Source organism: Salmo salar, chromosome 03 (genome assembly GCF_965601325.2).
Source record: "Salmo salar chromosome 03, fSalSal1, whole genome shotgun sequence".
Lineage (NCBI taxonomy): Eukaryota > Metazoa > Chordata > Actinopteri > Salmoniformes > Salmonidae > Salmo > Salmo salar.
In genome coordinates this window covers 37,198,347-37,225,547 of record NC_138293.1, presented here as the reverse complement: position 1 = coordinate 37,225,547, position 27,201 = coordinate 37,198,347, and the positions used below count along the sequence as shown (strand labels likewise).

Sequence of the window (27,201 nt, the reverse complement as noted above, 5' to 3'; positions counted from 1 at the left end):
ATGGGGGCCGCGCCGGGTTCGGGCTGGGAGGAGGGGGAGTTCGAGTTCAAGTTGGTTTTTGAGGAGGACCCGCCGCGCCAACTCCGGGGCCCATCCCCGCTGCGCAACGCGGACCAGGAGCACACCATCGCAGGGGAGAGGACAGAGAGCTCCCTGTCGCTCCCAACGTCGAGCAATACTGGTTAGAACACTTTCTTGGTGTTCCAGAGATTGACAGAGAGAGAATGACAGATACAGAAAAAGAAGACGGTCAATGGTTCCCAATGTAGACACCTAATCCACATTGTAGTGATTTGTCTCTGTGTGGTGTATGTCATGAGAATTATTTAGTTTGACTTGATCTGAGTATGTTCATCATTGGTAAAAGTATGAGGCCTACTGTTCTCTCTCTCTCTACCTGGATATAGATAAGTTATGTGTCTGGATGTAGGCCTAGTGTGTGCTTGTCTGTGTGTGGGGGATGCGTGTGTTCTGGTGTATGGAGTTTGCGTGCTGTGTATGTTGTGTGATCGTGTGTGTGTAAGGGCAGAACTCAATGTGGTTCTAATCAGCTGTGCGTGTGAGTGAAGCTAACAGCTGCCATCTGGATTGAAACCTCAATCTCCGTTTACTGAGCATGCACCACACCTCCCTCACCTCCCTCCGTTCTCCCTCCTTTACTTTCTCTCTCCCTCTCCTTCACCCCCGTTCCCCCCCCCCCCCCCCCCACCCCCCCCCTTTCAGCTTTCATACACACCCCTCTCACCCACCCACGCATCTCTTTGCCGCCCACACTGGCGTAAGATAATAATACCACACCCTAGCCTTAAACTTACTACAAGAGAAGTTACCACGGTGTGTACTGTACCTCTTAACTGCTGCACTAGGCTGACCAATGATCCATAATGGACACTGGACAGTAGTGGACACGGTGTTTTACAGTGACCCTAACTCTCTGGTACTGTCTACTGCACCACAACACCACAGCAGGGTAATGTGCAGGGTAATGTGCAGTTAAAACATCAGTAATGAGACATTTCCTTACCTATTTGATTACCATTCTTTGAGAGTTAGGGGACACTTTTTTTATAGTGGACATAACGGGTTACTCTTCAACGTGAATGTGTTCTGGCTCTGTACTCTCGTAACAGTGAACTCAGTAGGATACAGTTTACCATGTCAAACTGTAACTGAGAGACTCCTGACACTTTTTCCACCTTTTGTGTTTGGTCACAGACAGCCACCTGGCTGCCACTCATGTAGGCCAGCCAATCGGCATCCCTACCCCACCGTCGTCTTCAGCCAGTCAAAGGGCTGGGATGCATTCCCCGCCCCCCAGACGTGCCTTGGTGAGGGAGTTCAGCGGGACTTATGAGAGTCTTCCAGCGCGATCTGTACAAGTGAGTGGTCAGAGAATGGGCCAGTTACTCTCCTGGTCGGTGAGAGTGGGACGGAGATGCTGGAAGCCATACCTGTTCTTACAGTATGACCCCTACTGCTTTTCATTTATATGACCTTCATTTATCTGCATGTCCAGCCGTTATATTTAGCCTCACAGTGAGGCATTTTACCATTTTATTCTAAGGACAACAAGGGCTACAAGCACAACACAAAACCATTTGACATAAACTGTCGCATTCAAATCTCAACTAAAATAAGGTCCAAAGCAAAGCAACCAAAAAAAAACGGATCAAAATAATGCTGTAAGTACAGAAATGATTTGCTCAGTGGGAAATGAACATCCAACTAGTCAGTGACAACCGTGTGGAGTTTGTGACAGCAACTATGTGAGCTTTTTACGGTGTTATAGACGCTATGTCCTTAGATGTGCTCTGATCTTCTATGTAGAAGAACCCTGTACCTTCTAACGACTCTTGTGTAGCTTGTGAGTGTCATAGAGCAACCAATGTCCATGTTTCTGAGTCTCAGCTTTTCATAGATAGGTTTAACAGTTTGTAGCTCAAAACAAATTCGGACTCTACGGACGTTTCTGTAAAAAGACCCCGCCCTCGGACCACTTCGGGGATCTGCCCTTGTCTCACAAACACCGCTCCATCTTAGACCCGGTTAATCACGCAGACCAATGGTTGTTACCAACAGATGCAGAAGAAATAGACAAATTCATTGGTACAAGAAGTCTGTAGCTCAAACACACAATGCTAGAAGTCCAAATCGCGCCGGCGTTGCTGTGGGACTCACTGGGTCAATGTTCTGACTTATGTCTGTCTGTATGTCTGTATTTCTCCATCTCTCTCTCTCTCTCTCTCTCTCTCTCCCAGGTCTCAGAGTCCCGTGTGTTGGAGTGCCCTAGCATCCAGATCACTACTATCTCTCCAGAGGATGACACTGCCCCAGCAGGAAGTAACTACTGGGACACAGGAGGTGGCTGGGAGAGGGAGCGCCTCTACCTCCCCCTACTGGACTCATTCTGCTACCGCGACGGCGGCACCGGCACTGGGTCCCTGAGCCCAAGCCCTGCCTCCAGCCCCTCCTCTCGCGGCTGGCTCAGTCCTGCCTCCAGCTGTGATTCGCTGCTAGTAGAGGAGGAGGATCTCAATGAGGCCACTTCCCATTTCTGCCTGTCGCCCTCCTCCCGGCCAACCTCCCCGGGGGGTAAGAAGCGCAGGAACTTCCCCCTGGCCTCCCCCTGCACCTCCCGCAGGAGCAGCTACTCTGAGGACCACTCCTGTAACCAGGAGGAAGGAGACTCCAGCTCTCAGTCACAGGGTCCCAACAGCGGCTTTGAGCTGAGCATCCCACAGAAGACCAGGAAGACGTCACTGGAGCAGGTCAGCTGGTGGTTTGTAGATCTTAAGTTCCACAGTTTGTTTTCATGCTCAACCAGAAGTCCCTGGTTTGTGTCCTCCAGGTTTCCCCCAGGGAGGTGGAGCAAGTGCAGGCTCCAGCCCATAGCTCCCACTGCCCACTCCCAGAGCCGCTGCAGCAGAGAAGAGAGGCCCCCTCCATGGGCATGGACTACCTGTCTGTGCCCCCCTGCTCTGGGCTGGGGGAGGACCAGAGCCAGCGCCCATAGCCCTCTGTTCAGGTTACACAATGTGTTTATACAGTATCCCTCAATAGTGTGTTGACTTGCCATTATTATTCTTTGGGTGGCCAGGATGTTCCCCTCAGCCCCGCCCACACATCTGACTGGTCCATTGTTCTTACAGATCCAATGCTCTGCCACCACTTGATTGGCCTCTGCCAACTCAGTTTGACCAATATGAACTGCGTATCGAGGTGCAGCCCCGCCCACACCACCGAGCCCACTACGAGACGGAGGGAAGCAGAGGAGCCGTCAAGGCATCACCAGGGGGACATCCGGTTGTTAAGGTATAATAAGTCAATTAAATTGATTATGGTTTCAATCCCAAACTAACACATACTGTATGCACTGAGTGTACAAAACATTAAGGACACCTGCTCTTTCCATGACATAGACTGACCAGGTGAATCCAGGTGAAAGCTACGATCCCTTATTGACGTCACTTGTTAAATCCACTTCAACCAGTGTAGATGAAGGGGAGGAGACAGGTTAAAGAAGGATTTTTAAGCCTTGAGACAGTCGAGACATGGATTGTGTATGCGTGCCATTCAGAAGGTGAATGGGCAAGACAAAAGATTTAAGCGCCTTTGAACGGGGTATGGTATTAGGTGCCAGGCGCACCAGTTTGTGTCAAGAACTGCAACGCTGCTGGGTTTTTCCACGCTCAACGGTTTCCCGTGTATATCAAGAATGGTCCACCACCCAAAGGACATCCAGACAACTTAACATAACTGTGGGAAGCATTGGCGTCAACATGGGCCAGCATCCCTGTGGAACGCTTTCGACACCTTGTAGAGTCCATGCCCTGACGAATTGAGGCTGTTCTGAGGGAAAAGGGGGGTTGCAACTCAATATTAGGAAGGTGTTCTTAATGTTTTGTACCCTCAGTATGTATCTCAACAATAACTCCCTTCCCTCCGTCTCTTTTCTGTCTCTCCCAGCTGACTGGGTACACAGAGAGACAGCCGCTCTCATTGCAGGTGTTTGTGGGAACAGCTGATGACAGGTCCATCCGGCCTCATCCTTTCTATCAGATTCACAGGTAGGCGACCGTGCAACGATACTACAACGAATCTGTGATTGTATGTGCCAACCTCAGTGTTTTGGTGTGTTTTAAAAAAAATAATTGTTAAAGCGTTTCTTCTGATCCTCAGGGTGACAGGGAAGATGGTGGGCACTGCCAGTCAGGAGAGTGTACAGGCTGGCACCAAAATACTGGACATCCCCCTCAACCCAGATACCAACATGACTGCGCTGTGAGTAACTAACAGAGAAATAAAGAGAATGGACGCAAAAGGTTTGTATGGAGTAACAAGAGTAGGCAGAAAGAATAGCTTTCCTGTATAAGTATATGTATGTGTACTAAGTGAGTGTGTACATGGTATTTTGTACGGTGTGAGTGTGTGTCTATGTGGTGAATAAAACAGCCTTTCTGTCTCTCAGCATTGACTGTGCTGGCATTCTGAAGCTGCGGAACTCGGACATCGAGCTGAGGAAAGGAGAGACGGACGTAGGGAGGAAGAACACGCGTGTGCGCCTAGTGTTCCGTACCCACCTCCCCCTGGCCCCTCCCGTGGCCCCACCTGGACGGGTACTGGCCCTGCAGGTCGCCTCCCTTCCTATAGAGTGCTGTGAGTAGGCAGCCGACAATCACAGTCAACTCTCCCTGTCCTGACACTTTCTTTGTGTTTTGTTTGTATTTTGTAGTTTGTATTTTGATAAGGTATCATATTTATCAATATCCTAGCGAATCATCGGTCTTCTCTCACTCTCTCTCTCTCTCCTCTCTCTCTCTCTCTCCTCTCTCTCTCTCTCTCTCTCCTCTCTCTCTCTCTCTCTCTCTCTCTCTCCTCTCTCTCCTCTCTCTCTCTCTCTCTCTCTCTCTCCTCCCTCTCTCTCTCTCTCTCTCTCTCTCTCTCTCTCTCTCCTCAGCCCAGCGCTCTGCTCAGGAGCTCCCAGTGGTGGAGTCAGTCAGTCTTACATCCTGCTCTGTGGAAGGAGGGGAGGAGCTACTGTTGGGTGGGTCTAACTTCCTGCCCATCTCCAGAGTGCTTTTTATGGAAAGAGGGACAGGTAATGACGTGTGTGTGTGTGTGTGTGTGTGTGTGTGTGTGTGTGTGTGTGTGTGTGTGTGTGTGTGTGTGTGTGTGTGTGTGTGTGTGTGTGTAAGTGTGTGTAAGTGTGTGTAAGTGTGTGTAAGTGTGTGTGTTTAAGCGTTATTGTCTACAATTCTTCAATGTTCAATGTGCACCGTCCATGAAATAAGGTATAATTGATATCCTTATTTACCAGATGGAAAGCTACAGTGGGAAGAGGAGGCACATGTTGACCGTGACAACAGTAGTGAGGTAAATAGTATGTTTCTGGGTGTATGTGTGTTTGAGTGAGCGAGCATAAGTGTTCATGCACATGTACGAGAATTGTAATGTACATTGTTCATGTTGTCCTCCCCCCAGTGCTTGCTGTGTGTGCGAGTTCCAGCCTATAGCGACCTCTCAGTGAGCCGCCCGGTATCTGTGTGCATTTACGTCTCCAACGGGAAGAGAAAACGGAGCAGCACTCACTGTTTCAAGTACCTGCCGGGTGAGTCTCGCCTCACTTCATCCATCAGCCTCTCAGCTGAGACTGGATCTATCTTTGTTGTTTTTGGTTCATTTTCAACAATTCATCTCCATGGTATTTATCTACGTGGTCAGGGACCAGACTACGTTTTACCACTTATTTTTCACCCTCAGTCATGTTTAAAGAGGAGGACCCTCTGCTGTCGCGTCCCTCTGCCTTGCCCCTGGAGGGGGTGACACTCTGCTCCATGAGGGGGCCCAGCAGGGTGGACAGCGGTGTGCACCGGGGGAATGATCCCATGCTCGAGGAGGGAGGACTGGCCTTCCACCTTCCCCCCTACCCTTCAGCCTGCTCTCCCCCCTATCCCGGCCAGAGCTACCAGGAGTACTGCCACAAGCCGGAAGCTGTGGAGGAGAGCAGAGGTTCTCTGTCGGAGAGACACCCCAGCTTTGAGAACTTGGAGCTGGGCTTCACTGAGCTACTGCCTCCCTTTTACCCCAGAGTCCCCCAGCCTCCCTCCCCCTCCCCTTGGCTGGACTCCCCATACCTGTCCTCTTCCCCCTCTCCCTCCCACTCCTCCTCTCTGAGTCCCTTCCCCTCCAGCAGCCCCATCTCCTCCTCCCCTCGTCCCCCCATGACTACCTCTCCCTACCCCCACTACCCCTACCCTCATGAGGTCTGCCCCTCGCCTCCTTCCAACCCTAGCCCGTATCAGGACTTCTACCCACCACCGTACTCCCACTATGAGGTATGGGACCACCAGGGCAGGGGACCTGGGGAAAGGGAAGCTCAGGCTGGATCTAAGATGCAGGAGAGCCCCCTGGAATTTGCCAGCTCATCATCCTTTCACCACATTACATTAGAGGAAGGTGAGAAGTTTGCATGTGGGAGGTTCTCATTGATGTTGATCTCCATCGTTACAACAGTAACCATACATTTGTACCATGTTTGTTGGTATAGATGTATTAATACAGTATACAGCATAAATGCAGATATAAATGTCTGACTGGCTGCTGTGTCTTTTTGTCTGCAGTGAATGAGTTCATAGGAGAAGACATCAGATCGTTCCAGTCGGGCTCACAGATGGACAGCCAACCGGGATGACAAGCTCAGTACTGTCCTGTCTTGTTTTTATTGTATGAAGTGCATTATTGATATCATATCACACCTTTTCCTATGCACTTGGTTTCTGATGTATTGCTCAAATATGGCAATACTGAATGGGGATTACATAAAAGGGCACAGTTGGAAGTATGATGGAAGGTAACTGTTACAGTTTATATAAGGGAGACTAATGTTTTTAACCTGTTTTCAATATAAATTATACAAGTAAATGTCTGTTATGGGTCTGTTTGTGTATATAGTTTTAGTGTGCTTGTGTGTGCTTGAATAGATTACCTTTCTCTCCTCCTGGGAGTCTAATATCTGTTATCACTGGAGCTGAATAAATGTAGCTCTGTCCAAAGCCCGGGTTGAGTGGCCCGAGTGAATGCAGTCTGGACAGTATGGAGGAGGGTAATTGTTTCAGAGACGCTGTAGAAGGACAGATCTCCAGCCCTGTGATCCAGGTACACCCCTCTACCCTACAGGACTCAGGGCCAGGGGCAGGTAGTTTCGTCTCTATGTTGTTATGTAGGAAACTGCAGGCTTCTTTGCTGCAAAGTAAACCCCAGTACTTCTCATTGAGGCCAAACTGGGCTACTGGACCAAAGCCCATCCTGCTGATGTTCTTGTAAGAGACTGCTATGTAGGCCCTCTTCCCTCTCCACTCTACCTCCCAGTAAAAGTGGGCCCCAGACAGACCCTTCTTACACAGCACCTGGAGAATGTGGAACCTCTCTGGATGGTTGAGGCACAGTTTGGGTCCCTTCATTGTCACTTCCTGGTCTCCCTCAGGTGGAGGTTGTAGAAGCCTGTGTTTGGGTTTAGTGTGAGCTGACAGGAATCTGGAGAGAGAGGAGAGGGAGAAAACAGAGCAGAGGTAATTAGGTTGTGTGATTGGTGTAGAATAGACCTTACCTTGTGCGATAACATAAATGTATACTTCAGCAACAATGCGTCCTGGTGACCATAAAGAAAGAAATGGATGCCCAATTGAATGAGAGAGATTTTTGATTTTAGATCCATTTTTGAAGTATTGCTCTGAGAGGACAGATACTCACATTGTAAGAATTCCGATCTTGTCTGGGGCTCTGGTGTGGGGACAATCTCCACTGTATTGACTGCATATGGGAAATGTTCAATGAATAACAACAAACGGCTATCAACAATTATGCACAAATTAATTTTATAAAATGATTGAAGAGCAATACACATGTTTGTCAGTTTGATGAAACAGGTTATATACCACCGCCAGGTGGCAGGTAGTGAAGCTCTTTTTAAGTGCTGGTGTTGAATATTTTACATATCAGTGTCAGACCTGCTCTTAGAATCTGTAACTAATTCTCTTTCCAGACGTCTTCCAGTCTCTCTGTTAGTTCAGAGGTAGCTTTTGACACCGCTCCAAAACAACAGGTCTGACTCATCGGGACGCTGGATAGGTCTGGAGGTCCAGGACTGGGGGGTAGGAATGGGCATATCTAGAGAGGGAACAGTGAGCGAAGGATACAAAATGATGCAAATTAGAAATCCAGATCGAAAACCATATCGTTTTATGATCAAATATACGTGATAATACCTGGAGGAATCTGATGTGATCCTATGTGTGTAAAAGCTTCTCCAGCTCAGTCTTTCTTCCTCAGCTAAGCCACCTCCTGCTCCAGTCTCCTCCTGGACTCTGATCAGCTCTCTCACCTCACAGCACCTCTAAGGAGTGAATCAGATCCCCCTCACTGTAAAGATCCTCTCAATGTCCTCCACTGCTGTCTGTGCAGAGTGCTGGTGGGAGACACAGAGAGGGGTCACAGCGATGATTAAGCCTTTGCTTTCGCCAAGAACATTCTGTGATGAACAGAGTTTCCTCCCTACATTGTGGCTCAGTGGACAGAGAGTCCAAAGCCTCCCTCAGCTCCTGAACCTTCTTCTTCTCTCTACCTTGGATTTTCTCCTGGGATTGGTCACAAATTCTCTCCAACTGCCTCTATTGAAAATAAAAATAGACATAAGGACAGACAAGCTGCGACTATCATGTGAAAATATTAACACTGTAGATTTTAGACAGAAATGTACTTTGGAATTCCACAATGGTTGTAAACGATTTTGTTCAACTCGTATGCTTCTTTCTCAGGTCTATTGGTAACCATATGAAGCCCCCTGAGGATTGATGTCATGCTCCCCTGCGGAAATCTAATTAGCATAATAAAAACATCACCATAAAAATATGTCAGTTTAAGATAAAGATGTCTGTTTTTTTGCATTGAAATGCGTCTCAATCCACCACATCTGCATATGTGACACTTCCGCATCTGCGGTGAAAGGTGACAGAGCTAGAGCGGTGTTTGTCAGACCATGAGACATCCTGAAAATCGGTCTTCTCACATAATCGTCAGTAGCGTCCGAACGGTTTGGCCTACAAACTATTATGGAAAGATGTGACGCTCATGAACACCATGGTGCTCTCCGTTTTGCTCTACGACCCCCACAAGCGTCTTTGGACTCATCTGAAGTCGGTCCAGCTGATCTGCCAACTTCTGTCTGTAGCGTCCGAACAGTTTTGTCTACAAACTAATATGACCCCTCTATGCAAAGGTGAGACTCTCACGAACACGTACATGTCGGTTTTGTTCTAGGACAGGGCTCACAAGACTCGTCTGAAGGTCTCCCAGTACCAGTCAAAAAAAATTATGGAAGTATACAGTATATGGAGACTGTTTACTGAGAAAAATAAAGGGTTAAATACATGTATAAAAAAAATATGTTTCCTGATCTTTCTTCTATCTCTCAGATTTAGGACACACACTTCAGATCAAACTTACTTTAGATTAAAAAAAATTGGGGGGGGGGGGGACTATCTGTTGTTCCATGTAGTGAATCTGTTACTCAATGCATTTGTATGGGCTAATAGCAGTAAGGCCAAATACATTTAATCAATTTTTTTTTTTAATATATTTTTGGGATTCTTCAAGGGGTCTTAAAATTCTAAATCAAATAGCAAAATGATCCTTGGTATGACCTTAAAACAATTCCATATAGCTTAGTAGAACAGTTCTCTGACATTACATCTGTATGGAAATGCCTCTCTGTATCTCTTTCTCCGGTCTGATGAAGAAATAGAGGATGCATGTTGAAGCATAATCGGAGGGGGATGACAAATATTTACATTCGCACACTTAGAGAACACGCCCCCTTTACAAAGTTGCGCAACTAAGAAAAACAATACAGCACTCATATCCCCTGGTCCCTATGGGGTTGTGTGAATGCTATGACAAGCCCCAACTGTCGGTCTGTCCTCTGCTGTAGCTGAGACTATCGTGGCCCCTGTGTTTATCCATCACACACAGCAGACAGACACCCTGCTGATCATGGTTGCCCGGTGGCCTCAACCATTACATGCTTGTTGGAGAGTGTGTGATTCCAAATGGAGCTGAAGGTGAGTTTCACAAACCGCAGCCAGACACACCAGACAGGACTTGCCTCGTTTCCGCTTCTTCCCAGCTCAGAAATCACACGCCACATCTTCAGGAGGAGAAACTTGGACTCCCAAGACCCTAATCTTGTCAACCATCTCTGCTAAAATTGTATTTCTACCCAGTTCAGGTCTCTAGGAGAAGGTAGTTCTGCACTGGGGGCAGTGGTATTTTCCTCCACTCTGTTCATCCTGGTCCCAGCAGCCTTCAATACAGACTATGCAGTAACTGTGTCCACAGGGGACAGCCACTGGATCTCTCAGCACATCCTGACAGACTGGACAGAGGAATTAATCCTGGTAGATGAGTTCCTCTGCCTGTGCCATTTCAGAGAGTCCAGGACAAACAGCCAGAGCGAGTGAGAGAGAGAACAGTATTGAGTTATTTTGGCGGTGAAAATTGAGGAATTCCTAGTTCTACTAGCAGTACCAGAAGTCATGGTTGAGGTTACTCTGTAACAAAGAATAAGGAACCTCCCTGGGTGCGTGCATGTGTGTGAGAGAGAGACAGAATGACATTTGTTCATGTCTATACAGACTGGGCTTTTGCAATTTCTTCATGTCTTGTGACTTTCACTGCTGTGCTGTTGCCACTGAGGTTACCTGTGACACTTTTGATAAAAACATACCACAATACATGTGTTATATAAAACACAAATCATCAGTCTCATTGATATTGTCATTGATATGAACAGTCATTTCTAACCAAACTTCATTCAACTAAAACCACCACCACAAGGGGGGAGTAGCATCCTCTGCAAATGATAACAGATGTGTTTCTAACGCCATAATGCTTGGGGGTAACAGCTGATATCAGGCTTATCATAAAGAGCCTTTGGGCTAACAGTGAGGCCGTTAACCCAGAGCCTGAGTGAGGTTGATATAAAACAATATCCTCAGAGGACACTAACTATAGCAGATCTGTTTTTAGGACCGTGGGCTTTGGGGATAGAGAGTCGGATAGGGTCAAGAAGACCTAACCATGATAATGTGCAATGGGGATGTGATGACGACAAATGAAGAGTAGAGAATGGGGAAACGGGATACACTTTTCACTTCACAACCTATCAAGAAGGTATTTACAGAATGAGTATTTCAATGATTGTACTTTATTGTTTTGCCAGCAAAATACAAAATGACAAACTCTACAGGAACTAAATTACTCAACTCTACATTAACTCTATACAGGCTCCGAAACAAATAAACCCAAAGCCAGGATAGAAGGCCTGAGTGAATGACCAGGGTCAGAGACGCTGTACAAACACAGACTTCAAATGTTATTAGTCACATGCGCCGAATACAACAGGTGAAATGCTTACTTACAAGCCCCTAACCAACAATGCAGTTAAAAAAAATACTGATAAGAATAAGAAATAAAATTAACAAGTAATTAAAGAGCAGCAGTAAAATAACAATAGAGAGACTATATACGGGGGGGTACCGGTACAGAGTCAATGTGCGGGGGCACCGGTTAGTTGAGGTAATATGTTCATGTAGGTAAAGTTATTAAAGTGACTATGCATAGATGATAACAACAGAGAGTAGCAGCGGTGTAAAAGAGGGGGAGAGGGGGGGCAATGCAAATAGTCTGGGTAGCCATTTGATTAGATGTTCGGGAGTCTTAAGGCTTGGGGGCCTTACGGGCCGTACGCACTACCCTCTGTAGTACCTTGCGGTCGGAGGCCGAGCAGTTGCCATACCAGGCAGTGATGCAACCAGTCAGGAAGCTCTCGATGGTGCAGCTATAGAACCTTTTGAGAATCTGAGGACCCATGCCAAATCTCCTGAGGGGGAATAGGTTTTGTCGTGCCCTCTTCACGACTGTCTTGGTGTGCTTGGACCATGTTAGTTTGTTGGTGATGTGGACACCAAGGAACTTGAAGCTCTCAACCTGCTCCAATACAGCCCTGTCGATGAGAATGAGGGCGTGCTCGGTCCTCCTTTTCTGTAGTAGTAGTAGTAGTCCACAATCATCTCCTTTGTCTTGATCACGTTGAGGGAGAGGTTGTTGTCCTGGCACCACATGGCCAGGTCTCTGACCTCCTCCCTATAGGCTGTCTCATTGTTGTCGGTGATCTGGCCTACCACTGTTGCATCATTGGCAAACTTAATGATGGTGTTGGAGTCGTGCCTGGCCGTGCAGTCATGAGTGAACAGGGAGTAATGGTTTGCAAGCCCTGCCACATTCGACGAGCATCAGAGCCGGTGTAGTACGATTCGGTCTTAGTCCTGTATTGACGCTTAGCCTGTTTGATGTTTCGTTGGAGGGCATAGCGGGATTTCTTATAAGCTTCCAGGTTAGAGTTCTGCTCCTTGAAAGCGGCAACTCTAGCCTTTAGCTCAGTGCGGATGTTGCCTGTAATCCATGGCTTTTGATTAGAGTATGTACGTACGGTCACTGTGGGGACGACGTCAACAATGCACTTATTGATGAAGCCAATGACTGATGTGGTGTACTCCTCAATGCCATCGGAGGAATCCCGGAACATATTCCAGTCTGTGCTAGTAAAACAGTCCTGTAGCTTAGCATCTCCTTCATCTGACCACTTTTTTTATGGATCTAGTCACTGGTGCTTCCTGCTTAAAATGTTGCTTGTAAGCAGGAATCAGGAGGATAGAATTATGGTCAGATTTGCCAAGTGGAGGGCGAGGGAGAGCTTTGTATGCGTCTGTGTGTGGAGTAAAGGTGGTCCAGAGATTTTTTCCCTCTGGTTGCACATTTAACATGCTGATAGAAATTTGGTAAAACGGATAGGGAGTTTCCCTGCATTATAGTCCCCGGCTACTAGGAGCGCCGCCTCTGGGTGAACGTTTTCTTGTTTGGTTATGGTGGAATAAAGCTCATTCAATGCTGTCTTAGTGCCAACCTCAGTCTGTGGTGGTATGTAAACATTTACGAAAAATACAGATGAAAACTCTGTAGGTAGATAGTGTGGTCTACAGCTTATCATGAGATACTCTACCTCAAGTGAGCAATAGCTCGAGACTTCATTAGATATTGTGCACCAGCTGTTATTTACAAATATACATAGTCCGCCACCCCTTGTCTTACCAGACGCCGCTGTTCTATCCTGCCGTTACAGTGTATAACCAGCCAGCTGTATGTTGATAGTGTCGTCGTTCAGCCAAGACTCCGTGAAGCATAAGATATTACAGTTTTGAATGTCCCGTTGGTAGTTTAATCTTCCGCGTAGGTCATCGATTTGATTCTCCAAAGATTGCATGTTTGTTAGCAGAACGGAAGGAAGTGGGGGTTTATATTCAATCACCTACGAATTCTTAGAAGGCAGCCCACCCTCTGGCCCCTTTTTCTCTGCCTCCTCTTCACGCAAATCACGGGGCTCTGGGCCTGTTCCCAAGAAAGCAGTATATCATTCGCATCGGGCTTGTCAGACTCGTTAAAGGAAAAAAGGATTTTGCCAGTCCGTGGTGAGTAATCGCAGTCCTGATGTATAGAAGTTATTTTCGGTCATAAGAGACGATAGCGGCAACATTATGTACAAAATAAGTTACAAAAATAAGTTACAAACAACGCAAATAAACAAACAAAAAAAAACACAGTCGGTTGGGGACACGTAAAACGTCAGCCTTCTTCTCCGGTGCCTAGAGGTAGGGGTGGGTATTCTAGTGGCCACATTATTGTGCCAGACATTTTCTGGAACAGAACAAACTCATTGCGTCAAAAGTGGGAGTTGTTGCCCTCTCCTCTCCTGGTCATCTCTTTGTACGCCACAGCCATGTTAATGCCACTACCCCTCTACTCGGCCTCCCAGTAGCAGTGCCTTGACAGAGACTCAGTGCACAGCACTCCAGTGATCAAACCTCTCTGGGTAGTCAGGACAGGAGTGGTCCCTGGCCCTCACTGTCACCGCCCTGTTCTCCTCAGGCATGCTCAGGCCCCTGTGGGCTGTCCGGGTGTCCAGTGTGAGCTGACAGGAATCTACAAGGGAAGAGGATGGAGGGAAGGAAGGAAAGGAAAGGGGGAGTCAGTTTAGTAAAGTACAACACTAATATGAAAGGAATGGTAACAAGAGGATGAATAGAATCAACAGAACACTGCCACGATGCAGATTTAGCCCTGAGCTAAGACCAGATGCAGCACTCTTGTCATTAATGGAGTTGAAACTGACTTACAGTATAATAAGAACTCTGGTCTGATCTGGGGCTCCGCACGAGTTTCACTGTGACTTTATACAGTGAGGAGTAGTAATGTTCTATAGAAAATGTTAGAATGACAGTAAAGTGTCCATTCTCACCTGCCCTAGATTTGTTGGGCCATTCCCCTTTGAACAAGTCCTCCAATCTCTACCAATGTCACACTTTACCAAAATCCCCCAGAGGAACCACTGTGATTCTGGGTGTTTCTGTGAGTTCAGTCAATGTAGAGATTGACTGGCACTTCTAGAAACCAGGAGAGAGGAAGTCAAAGTGGAGACTACGAGTAAAAAATACATAAAACAGTACAAGTCAAAATTTTGGGGACACACCGACTCATTCAAGGGTTGTCTAACAGTTTTTGCTTTGTCATTGTAGGGTATTGATTGTAGATTGATGTGGGGGGGACTACAATTTAATCAATTTTAGAATAAGGCTTTAACATAACAAAATGTGGGAAAAGTCAAGGGGTCTGAATACTTTTCGAATGCACTGTATATATACAGAACCAGTCACCTACTCATTCAAGAATAAAAGTGAAGACATCAGAACTATGAAATAACACATTTGGAATCATGTAGCAACCAAAAAAGTGTTAAACAAATCAAAATATTTTTTACGTTTTTGATTCTTCAAAGTAGCCACCCTTTGCCTTGATGACAGCTTTGAACACTCTTGGCATTCTCTCAACCAGCTTCATGAGGTAGTCACCTGGAATGCATTTCAATTAACAGGTGTGCCTTGTTAATTTGTGGAATTTCTTTCCTTCTTAATGCGTTTGAGCCAATCAGTTGTGTTGTGACAAGGTAGGGGTGGTACACAGAAGATACCCCTATTTGGTAAAAGACCATGTCCATATTATGGCAAGAACAGCTCAAATAAGCAAAGAGAAATGACAGTCCATCATCACTTTAAGACATGAAGGTCAGTCAATCCAGAAAATGTCAAGAACTTTGAAAGTTTCTACAAGTGCAGTCGCAAAAACCATCAAGCCCTATGATGAAACTGGCTCTCATGAGGACCTCCACAGGAAAGGATGACACAGAGCTACCTCTGCTGTAGAGTATAGGTTCATTAGAGTTATCATCCTCAGAAACTGCAGCCCAAATAAATGCTTTACATTTTATTTAACTAGGCAAGTCAGTTAAGAACAAATTCTTTTTTACAATGACGGACTACACTGGTGAAACCCAGAAGACGCTGGACCAATTGTGCGCTGCCCTATGGGACTCCCAATCACAGCCGGCTATGATACAGCCTGGATTCGAACCAGGGTGTCTGTAGTGACACCTCTAGTACTGAGATGCATTGTCTTAGACCACTGCACCACTCGGGAGCTCTGCTTCACAGAGTTCAAGTAACAGACACATCTCAACATCAACTGTTCAGAGGAGACTACGTGAATCAGCCCTTCATGGTCGAATTGCTGCAAAGAAACCACTACTAAAGGACACCAATAATAAGAAGAGACTTGCTTGGGCCAAGAAACACGAGCAATGGACATTAGACCGGTGGAAATCTGTCCTTTGATCTGAGTCCAAATTTGACATTTTTGGTTCCAACCACTGTGTCTTTGTGAGACGCAGAGTAGGTGAACGGATGATCTCTGCATGTGTTTCCCACCGTGAAGCATGGAGGAGTAGGTGTGATGCTGTGTTGGGGTTCTTTGCTGGTGACACTGTCACTGATTTATTTAGAATTCAAGGCACACTTAACCAGCATGGCTACCACAGCATTCTGCAGCGATACGCCATCCCATCTGGTTTGAGCTTAGTGGGACTATAATTTGTTTTTCAACAGGACAATGACCCATCACACCTCCAAGCTGTGAAAGGACCAAGAAGGAGTGCTGTCTCTGGCTCCACATCCACACCCGCCTGGCCAAAATACATAACTACAGACCTGAATGTGCCTCAAAAAAGCACAACAGGGAGGCGTCGTTGTACTCTGTGCCACAAGAAGTCTCTCATCACCTGCACTACTTGTGCTGTTACCCTCTGCTTCACATCAGAAAGAGACTGCTATGGGACTTGGCAGCAGCAGCACAATCTGGTGTGGAGGACTGTGGGTGTTATAAATACTCTAATTGTAAATAGTGTGTAAATCGTTTTTTTCCCCACTTTGTGTTTGGTTTGTGGTGTGTGCACTTATGACATTAGATCAGTGTTGGCTGCTAACTTGGCCCTTATCTTAAATAGTTCCCTTCTGTGTTGGGAGGCATTGGATCAGCGCTCTTGTCGCGTCTCCTGTTAGTACCTTTTATGTAGGGAAGCTAATGATCCATCATGTATGACATTCCTGGGAGTTTGTAAACTTAAACGTTTTATGACCATAGCATTTTTGCATGTTCTCTATAGTTATGTAGTTGAAAATGTAGCAATTGATCAATTTGGCCACTTAAAGGCCACTTGGGTACATTTGGGCAAACTCGTGAGGGACACCTGGGAGACTTCATACTAAATATTATGTAGCTGTCTCATTCTTGAATGTATCAGTCTGAAACTTTGCACACACACAGTTGCCCTGTTGTGGACACCATCTAAATCCCTAGCTTCCTACCGCAATGTGTTGCCTTTCTTTTGCATTTCAAAGATGATGCAATAAAAATAAAATGCATGTTTTAAAAATAAAATATTTTACCAGATCTATTGTGTTATATTCTCCTATATTAATTTCACATCTCCACAAACTTCAAAGTGTTTCCTTTCAAGTAGTATCAAGAATATGAATACTGTATCCTTGCTACAGGTCCTGACACAACAGTAGTAGGCCTGATTATCAACAATGACAAGGCAACCTACATGAAAGAGGTGAGGGCCCTGGCAGAGTGGTGCCAGGAAAATAACCTCTCCCTCAACGTCAACAAAATGAAGGAGCTGATCGTGGACTTCAGGGACAGCAGAGGGGGCACACTCCTATCCACATCGAAAAGACCGCAGTGTAGAATGTGGAAAGCTTCAAGTTCCTCGGCATACACATCACTGACAATCTGAAATTCCAAAACTCTTGAACGTGCCGTCCTTGGCCAGCTCTCCTGCTATCTCTCTCAGAATGACCTTCTTGATCCTAATCAGTCAGGTTTCAAGACTGGGCATTCAACTGAGACTGCTCTTCTCTGTGTCACGGAGGCTCTCCGCACTGCTAAAGCTAACTCTCTCGCCTCTGCTCTCATCCTTCTAGACCTATCTGCTGCCTTTGATACTGTGAACCATCAGATCCTCCTCTCCACCCTCTCCGAGTTGGGCATCTCCGGCGCGGCCCACGCTTGGATTGCGTCCTACCTGAAAGGTCGCTCCTACCAGGTGGCGTGGCGAGAATCTGTCTCCGCACCATGCGCTCTCACCACTGGTGTCCCCCAGGGCTCTGTTCTAGGCCCTCTCCTATTCTCGCTATACACCAAGTCACTTGGCTCTGTCATATCCTCACATGGTCTCTCCTATCATTGCTATGCAGACGACACACAATTAATCTTCTCCTTTCCCCCTTCTGATAACCAGGCGGCGAATCGCATCTCTGCATGTCTGTCAGACATATCAGTGTGGATGACGGATCACCACCTCAAGCTGAACCTCGGCAAGACGGAGCTGCTCTTCCTCCCGGGGAAGGACTGCCCATTCCATGATCTCGCCATCACGGTTAACAACTCCCTTGTGTCCTCCTCCCAGAGTGCTAAGAACCTTGGCGTGATCCTGGACAACACCCTGTCGTTCTCCACTAACATCAAGGCGGTGACCCGATCCTGTAGGTTCATGCTCTACAACATTCGCAGAGTACGACCCTGCCTCACACAGGAAGCGGCGCAGGTCCTAATCCAGGCACTTGTCATCTCCCGTCTGGATTACTGCAACTCGCTGTTGGCTGGGCTCCCTGCCTGTGCCATTAAACCCCTACAACTCATCCAGAACGCCGCAGCCCGTCTGGTGTTCAACCTTCCCAAATTCTCTCACGTCACCCCGCTCCTCCGCTCTCTCCACTGGCTTCCAGTTGAAGCTCGCATCCGCTACAAGACCATGGTGATTGCCTACAGAGCTGTGAAGGGAACGGCACCTCCATACCTTCAGGCTCTGATCAGGCCCTACACCCAAACAAGGGCACTGCGTTCATCCACCTCTGGACTGCTGGCCCCCCTACCTCTGAGGAAGCACAGTTCCCGCTCAGCCCAGTCAAAACTGTTCGCTGCTCTGGCACCCCAATGGTGGAACAAGCTCCCTCACGACGCCAGGACAGCGGAGTCAATCACCACCTTCCGGAGACACCTGAAACCCCACCTCTTTAAGGAATACCTAGGATAGGATAAAGTAATCCTTCTAACCCCCCCCCCCCTTAAAATATTTAGATGCACTATTGTAAAGTGGTTGTTCCACTGGATATCATAAGGTGAATGCACCAATTTGTAAGTCGCTCTGGATAAGAGTGTCTGCTAAATGACTTAAATGTAAATGTAAATGTAAATGAAATGGTCCATCCACACAGACAGTGTGTTGAAGAAGGCGCAACAGCGCCTCAACCCCAGGAGGCTGAAGAAATTTGGCTTGGCCCCCCTTTTATAAAAGCACAATTGAGAGCATCCTGTCGGGCTGTATCACCGCCTGGTACGATAACTGCAACTTCCGCAACCGCAGAGCTCTCCAGAGGCTGGTGCGTCCTGCCCAACGCATCTCCGGGGGCACACTGCCTGCCCTCCAGGACACCTACATCACCCGATGTCACAGGAAGGCCAAAAAGATCATCAAGGACATCAACCACCCGAGCCACGGCCTGATCACCCTGCTATCATTCAGAAGGTGAGGTCAGTACAGGTGCATCAAAGCTGGGACAGAGAGACTGAAAAACAGCTGCTATCTCAAGGCCATCAGACTGCTAAATAGCCATCACTAGCCGGCTACCCCACGGTTACTCAACCCTGCACCTTAGAAGCAGCTGCCCTTTAACATCAGTCCCTTTAATAATGTTTTCATATTGCTTTACTGATCTCATATGTATATACTATATTCTATTCTACTGTATTTTTGTCAATGCCACTCCGATATTGCTCGTCCTGATAATTATATATTTCTTAATTCCATTCTTTAAATGTTAGATTTGGGTATTGTTGTGCATTGTTAGATACTACTGCATTGTTGGAGCTAGGAACACAGGCATTTCGCTACACCCGCAATAACATCTGCTAAATATGTGTATGTGACCAGTAAAATTTGATTTGATTATGAGCTACAGGCAGTTAGATTTGTGTATGTCATTTTAGGCAGAAATGTAGATGAAGGGTCCTATTCAGAAGAGTTTTACTTAACATGCTGACTAGACCAGGCACGAGCGTGCGCAGTCGCGCGCATTTAGATTTTGTCCATCCACACCAGACGCAATCAGCATGTTGAAATATCAAAACGAACTCTCAACCAACTATATTAATTTGGCGGTTAGGTCGAAACACTCATGGCCATTTACTTAGCTTGCTGTTGCTAGCTAATTTGACCTGGGATATAAACATTTGGTTGTTATTTTACCTGAAATGCACAAGGTCCTCTACTCCGACAGTTATTCCACAGATAAAAGGGTAAACCTAGTTAGTTTTTAGTAATCTCTCCTCCTTCAGTCTTCTTCTTCTTTGGTATAACGACGTTCGCAACAATTATATGTGCATTCCTCCACCTGCTGTACAGGTGAATAATAAGGATCCAAATATATTTAAAAAAAAATGCATGGTAATTAAAAAATAAATAAAAAAATACATAGAAAATATTAGTAACGAAATGTTTTAATTAAACTAAATCAGCCTGCTTTTCTGTTTTAATCAGGTCCTTACACAGGCTCAGAAGGATCCTGTGATGGTGGGACATTTCCTGGTGACAATAGTCCTTGCAGTGCTTCTGCCATTAAGTCTTGGAGGCCCAAAAACTTCTCGGCTGCAGATATAATGATGTCCAGCTTCTTGGACTTCTTGGACACCTGTGCTGTACAATAAAAACTGTGGCTATAAATTATACAAAATCAATAGTTTTCACAATAAGTGTATCCGGGTCACTTGATTGTAGTATAACATTTGCAACTGGTTGTGGTGCATCCACCGCCATATCTTCCTCTTGCCCCTTCAAGGCTCTTCACTGCCTCCATAAAGGAGATTTTCTGTACAGCCCTGATCCTTGACACCTCAACCTCTTTCACCCTGACAGGGCACTCTGGGAATTCAGAAATATGATCCCCACCACAGTTGCAACATTTTACATTCACAGACTCTTCAATAACATATTCCTCCCGTCTGCAAACCCTTGACACATGGTCAAACTTTTTACACTTTTTGCATTGCATCGGGTTTTGCACGAAAGCTCTTACGTCGTATCTTATATATCCCAACTTTACATAGGGTGGTAAATACTCATCAAACATCAATAATACAGATATACATTGTTCCTTTTTCCCATTCTCTACACGGGTCAAGCAATGAGCATTAACTACTCCTGGATTTTTTTGCCAAAGATTTTGATTATCAATGACCAATGGGACGCCAGAAATAACACCTTTTACCGTTGCTCTGCTCCAAAAATCAAAGCTGTTCATTTCATGCATCGATATTTTTGCGAGCCACAATGCATGTTCCTTTTGCTCTTTAGATACACACGATATCAACACCATACCACTCCTGGTTACATTGATTGCATCCACTTTTCCCACCGCCTTCTTCACCATCCTCGTGACTTCAAAAGGGTTTCCCAAATACACATCTTTATCCAAAAAACTTACTACAACATGATTCATCAGACTCATTTTCCACAACAACTTTAGCCCTTTTTCTTCAATTCTTGGACTTCAAATTACACTTCTGCTTCCGCCATCTCACAGTCCTCCTCTAATGCCAGTCGTGGCCCAGCACACAACTGATTTCTGATCCCTTCTTCATCTTCTTTGGACTTTATATGGCGATTGGCAACCAACTAAGACCTTATTTTTCAATTTTGGCCTAAAATGACATACCCAAATTGAACTGCCTGTAGTAAGGATCTGCATATTCTTGATACCATTTGAAAGGAAACACTTCGAAGTTTGTGTAAATGTGAAATGAATGTAGGAGAATATAACACATTAGATCTGGTAAAAGATAATACAAAGAAATAAAAAAATGTTTTTTGTACCATCATCTTTGAAATGCAAGAGAAAGGCCATAATGTATTATTACAGTCCAGGCGCAATTTAGATTTTGGCCACTAGATGGCAGCAGTGTGTGTGCAACGTTTTAGACTGATCCAATTAACCATTGAATAGCTGTTCAAAATGTTGTATCAAGACTGCCCAAATGTGCCTAAGTGGTTTATTAATACATTTTTAAGTTCATAATTGTGCACTCTCCTCAAACAATAGCATGGTATTCTTTCACTGTAATAGCTACTGTAAATTGGACAGTGCAGTAAGATTAACAAGAATTTAAGCTTTCTGCCAATATCAGATATGTCTATGTCCTGGGAAATCTTGTTACTTACAACCTCATGCTAATCGCATTAGCCTACGTTAGCTTAACCATCCCGTTGACGCGACACTGATCCCGAAGCTGACTTGCCTAGTTAAATAAAGCTAAAATAAAAAATAAAAATATGACTGAGCTTATGTGTGACACAGGGGTGCAACTTTTACTGGGGACGGAGGGTGGCATGTCCCCCCCACATTCTGAAAATGCCTTTTGTATCACATTGGAATATGATACAAAACGAGGCAACGGTGTGCTTTAGGACCATGTGGATGCCTCCGAGCGGTTGGGTAGACTGTTTGGAGTGTTTATCCGACTGGATAAAAATAATATAATAATAATAATAATAATAATTATGTCCCCCCACTTCTAAAACCAAAGTTGCACCCCTGGTGTGACATACTGTATACTCATGCTGACCACACCACTCGCGTTACGTCCGCTCGCATTCAAAATACATTTATACATACATGTTATTCAATAATTTCATTCAAACTGCTCGCGTTCGTCAACGAGCGTCTGCATAGCCAGGTGCTAAAACAGAACATAGTTCTATTTTTGACACTTGTCGCACTGCAAGTCCCTCCTCTACTATCTCCTCATTGGTTTTTAGGAGCAAATACCCACGTGGGGGATTGGAAGATGAACTGAGTTCCACACTCCAGTCCAGTTGGTGGTGGTGGTATTGCACCTTAAAAACAAATTCTTATTTACAATGATGGCCTACCCCAGCCAAACTCTAACCCAGACGACGCTGGGCCAGTTGTGCGCAGCGCTATGGGACTCCCAATCATGGCTGGATGTGATACATCCTGGAATCGAACCAGGGTCTGTAGTGACGCCTCCAGTCAGTCAGATAGTCAAAAGAGTTGGAGATGCTTTGCATGTGGAAACATAGTGTATGGTGCCACATTCGAAGCAACTGCCTGAATTGATGGCAGACACCTGACAGTCCTCAACTCAGAATGGACAACTCACTCAGATCCCTGGTTACATATAGGCAGGTGTCAGATACAGAGTTAACATTTTAATATGGGAAACAAAGTTCTATAGATTTTGATAGAAACTTACCTTTAACCTTTCGATTTTATGCCCTCAACTCTGATCATTATCAGGGAAATTTGAATTTTGTTGAAATTATATCCTTCAATCCCAGTATAGAAGGAGCCAAACATACTGCTTCCTTATAGTTTTCAGTCATAGGAATGGGCATAAGTATTCTTTGTGCACATAACATGCGTTCAGAAATGGCCATATTCTGTCTTGGTTAAACAACTGAGGTTGAATGGCAAGAGATTATTGTTTTTCAGTTCTTACCTGTTTCTTGGTGCTTTGCGCTGTAGCTGAGTTTGTATCATGGCTTCTGTGTTCATGCATCACACACACAGACACACTGATCAGTACAACAATAGATCTACAAAAGCCTGTCATTATGATAATAGATTCGCTCCTTCAGCTGCATGGTCACTTCAACCAGGTCTATCCTTCCTTAGAGCAGAAGATTCCTTGGGAGAGTGGAGGTGAGCTGCACAGTAAGAGGCCAGAGACACCAGACAGGATCTGATTGATTTGAGCTGACCAATGAGGCAAAGATCAGATGCCACATCTCCAGCTCCAGCATATGGGCAGCTTTGACCAGAAGGAGCAGCTTAGAGTCCTCCTGTCTTCAGTTCCTCAACCATCTCAGCTAAAATGGTGTTTCTCTTCAGAATTGGTCTTGGAGTGAAGGTCTGTCTGCACTGAAGACAGCTGAAGATCTTCGAGGAGTCATCTTCACCCCAGCACCTCCTGATACAGCCCGTACAGTAGCTGTGTCCACTGGGGATAGCTACTGGTTCCTTCAAATTGAGTAGCAGAATTGCTCTCTATCCGAGGACCTGTTTGTGCCATTCTCTACCACAGAGGCAGCTGGAGATTGCATCAACTTCTGTGGAGCAGACTGTGGCATCTCATTTATAAACCTACATATACAAAGCAGCAACCCACAACCACACCCCCTACAGCGGTTTGGGATGTGGGTGGGAGGCTACTGTGTGTGTGAAGCTCCATTTTTATGGAATGGTCTGCCTACCCATGTGAGAGACGCAGACTCAGTCTCAACCTTTAAGTCTTTACTGAAGACTTAAATCTTCAGTAGGTACTATGATTAAGTGTAGTCTGGCCCAGGAGTGTGAAGGTGAACGGAAAGGTTGGAGCAACGAACCGCCCTTGCTGTCTCTGCCTTGCCGGTTCCCCTCTCTCCACTGGGATTCTCTGCCTCTAACCCTATTACAGGGGCTGAGTCACTGGCTTACTGGTGTTCTTCCATGCCGTCCGTGGGAAGGGTGCGTCACTTGAGTGGGTTGAGTCACTGACGGGGTCTTCCTGTCTGGGTTGGCGCCCCCCCCCCCCTTGGGTTGTGCTGTGGCGGAGATCTTTGTGGGCTATACTCGGCCTTGTCTTAGGACGGTAAGTTGGTGGTTGGAGACATCCCTCTAGTGGTGTGGGGGCTGTGCTTTGGCAAAGTGGGTGGGGTCATATCCTGCCTGTTTGGCCCTGTCCGGGGGTATCATCGGATGGGGCCACAGTGTCTTCTGATCCCTCCTGTCTCAGCCTTCAGTATTTATGCTGCAGTAGTTTATGTGTCGGGGGGCTAGGGTCAGTCTGTTGCATCTGGAGTATTTCTCTTGTCTTATCCGGTGTCCTGTGTGAATTTAAATATGCTCTCTCTAATTCTCTCTTTCTTTCTTTCTCTCGGAGGACCTGAGCCCTAGGACCATGCCTTAGGACTACCTGGCACGATGACTCCTTGCTGTCCCCAGTCCACCTGGCCATGCTGCTGCTCCAGTTTCAACTGTTCTGCCTGCGGCTATGGAACCCTGACCTGTTCACCGGACGTGCTTGCTGCACCCTCGACAACTACTATGATTATTATTATTTGACCATGCTGGTTATTTATGAACATTTTAACATCTTGACCATGTTCTGTTATAATATCCACCCGGCACAGCCAGAAGAGGACTGGCCACCCCTCATAGCCTGGTTCCTCTCTAGGTTTCTTCCTAGGTTTTTGGCCTTTCTAGGGAGTTTTTCCTAAGGAGTTTTTCCTAGCCACCGTGCTTCTTTCACATGCATTGCTTGCTGTTTGGGGTTTTAGGCTGGGTTTCTGTACAGCACTTTGAGATATCAGCTGATGTACGAAGGGCTATATAAATAAATTTGATTTATGATTTATTTATGCTACTGTGTGTGATGCTACTGTGTGTGTGCATGTGTGAGTGTGTTTTGAGAGAGATCAGGAGAGAGAGATTGAGAAATAGTCTTGGTGTTAATGGTTTACTTTTATAATGAACAAGTTGTGAGAAAGCTGTTGAACTGTTGTGTAAAATTCTAATCAAGTGAGAGAGACTACCTTATTTTCTTCTTGTGGCCATGAGTTGTGGGTCGCTCCTCTTTTCAGTTTTCTGCAGCTAGCAACTGGAACGAGCTCAACAAACACTTAAACTGGACAGTATTATCTCAATTGCTTAATTCAAACACTCAATCATGGACACTCTTACTGACAGTTGTGGCTGCTTTGTGTGATGTATTGTCTCTACCTTCTTGCCCTTTGTGCTGTTGTCTGTTGCCAATAATGTTTATACCATGTTTTGTGCTGCTACCATGTTGTGTTGTCATGTGTTGCTGCCTTGCTGTGTTGTGGTCTTAGGTCTCTCTTTATGTAGTTTTGTGTCGTCTCTCTTGTTGTGATGTGTGTTTTGTCCTATATTTGTATTGAATTTATTTTTTATCTTTAATCCCCGTCCCCGCAGGAGGCCTTTTGCCTTTTGGTAGGCCTTCATTGTAAATAATAATTTGCTCTTAACTTGCCTAGTTAAATAAACATTTGTCTAAAGCACACAAACAAGTAATAGCGTTACTCCTTTCTGTTGACAGAACTGTTAACAGTGTTCGAGCTAGCCTCTGTGGACCTCATATCCACTGCTGTGCCCTTGAAAGATTATGAAAAGAACAGGATGGACTGAAGGACTGTGGTCACTCTCAGAGGCTCTTTGTCTTATGTGCCGCGAGAGCAATAAGTTACTCAGAGACAGAAGATCATTTTGTGACAATACAGGTCTATTTTGTTCCTCAAGTTTCTCTATCCCAAGCCGCCCCATGTCATTGACTATACGTCTAAACCAGCTGCAGGGAGCTAGAGTGGAACCATTCCTTTAAAGAAACACAGCAATAGTAGATACAAAAATGTCTTACTATTGTTAAGCATTAACTACTAATATTAAACAAATCAGGTAAATATGTAATTTCTATCTCACAGGACACAAGCACAAGTAAATAGTTACAGACACAAGAATTGACTGGCACACAGGCTTTAATATATCACATGGCTTTTATTGACTGGCACACAGGCTTTAATATACAGTGGGGAGAACAAGTATTTAATACACTGCCGATTTTGCAGGTTTTCCTACTTACAAAGCATGTAGAGGTCTGTAATTTTTAATCATAGGTACACTTCAACTGTGAGAGACGGAATCTAAAACAAAAACACAGAAAATCACATTGTATGATTTTTATGTAATTAATTTGCATTTTATTGCATGACATAAGTATTTGATACATCAGAAAATCAGAACTTAATATTTGGTACAGAAACCTTTGTTTGCAATTACAGAGATCATACGTTTCCTGTAGTTCTTGACCAGGTTTGCACACACTGCAGCAGGGATTTTGGCCCACTCCTCCATACAGACCTTCTCCAGATCCTTCAGGTTTCGGAGCTGTAGCTGGGCAATACGGACATTCAGCTACCTCCAAAGATTTTCTATTGGGTTCAGGTCTGGATACTGGCTAGGCCACTCCAGGACCTTGAGATGCTTCTTACGGAGCCACTCCTTAGTTGCCCTGGCTGTGCCACGACCCATCTTCAATGCTCTTACTGAGGGAAGGAGGTTGTTGGCCAAGATCTCACGATACATGGCCCCATCCATCCTCCCCTCAATACGGTGCAGTCGTCCTGTCCCCTTTGCAGAAAAGCATCCCCAAAGAATGATGTTTCCACCTCCATGCGTCACAGTTGGGATGGTATTCTTGGGGTTGTACTCATCCTTCTTCTTCCTCCAAACATGGCGAGTGGAGTTTAGACCAAAAAGCTCTATTTTTGTCTCATCAGACCACATGACCTTCTCCCATTCCTCCTCTGGATCATCCAGATGGTCATTGGCAAACTTCAGACGGGCCTAGACATGCGCTGGCTTGAGCAGGGGGACCTGGCGTGCGCTGCAGGATTTTAATCCATGACGGCGTAGTGTGTTACTAATGGTTTTCTTTGAGACTGTGGTCCCAGCTCTCTTCAGGTCATTGACCAGGTCCTGCCGTGTAGTTCTGGGTTGATCCCTCACGTTCCTCATGATCATTGATGCCCCACGAGGTGAGATCTTGCATGGAGCCCCAGACCGA

General features: G+C 45.7%; 1 protein-coding gene across 1 annotated transcript; it reads left to right on the top strand.

Annotated features, from left to right (window-relative positions):
- Positions 1–7,055, top strand: LOC106600383 (nuclear factor of activated T-cells, cytoplasmic 4). The gene is given in 14 exon segments (XM_014191687.3): positions 1–181; positions 1,216–1,379; positions 2,259–2,768; positions 2,849–2,968; positions 2,970–3,025; positions 3,150–3,312; positions 3,967–4,067; positions 4,180–4,281; positions 4,469–4,656; positions 4,958–5,098; positions 5,318–5,373; positions 5,482–5,608; positions 5,761–6,456; positions 6,621–7,055. Coding segments are annotated over 14 exon segments (2,676 nt in total). The 3' UTR covers positions 6,692–7,055.
- Positions 7,056–27,201: the final 20,146 nt, after the last annotated feature.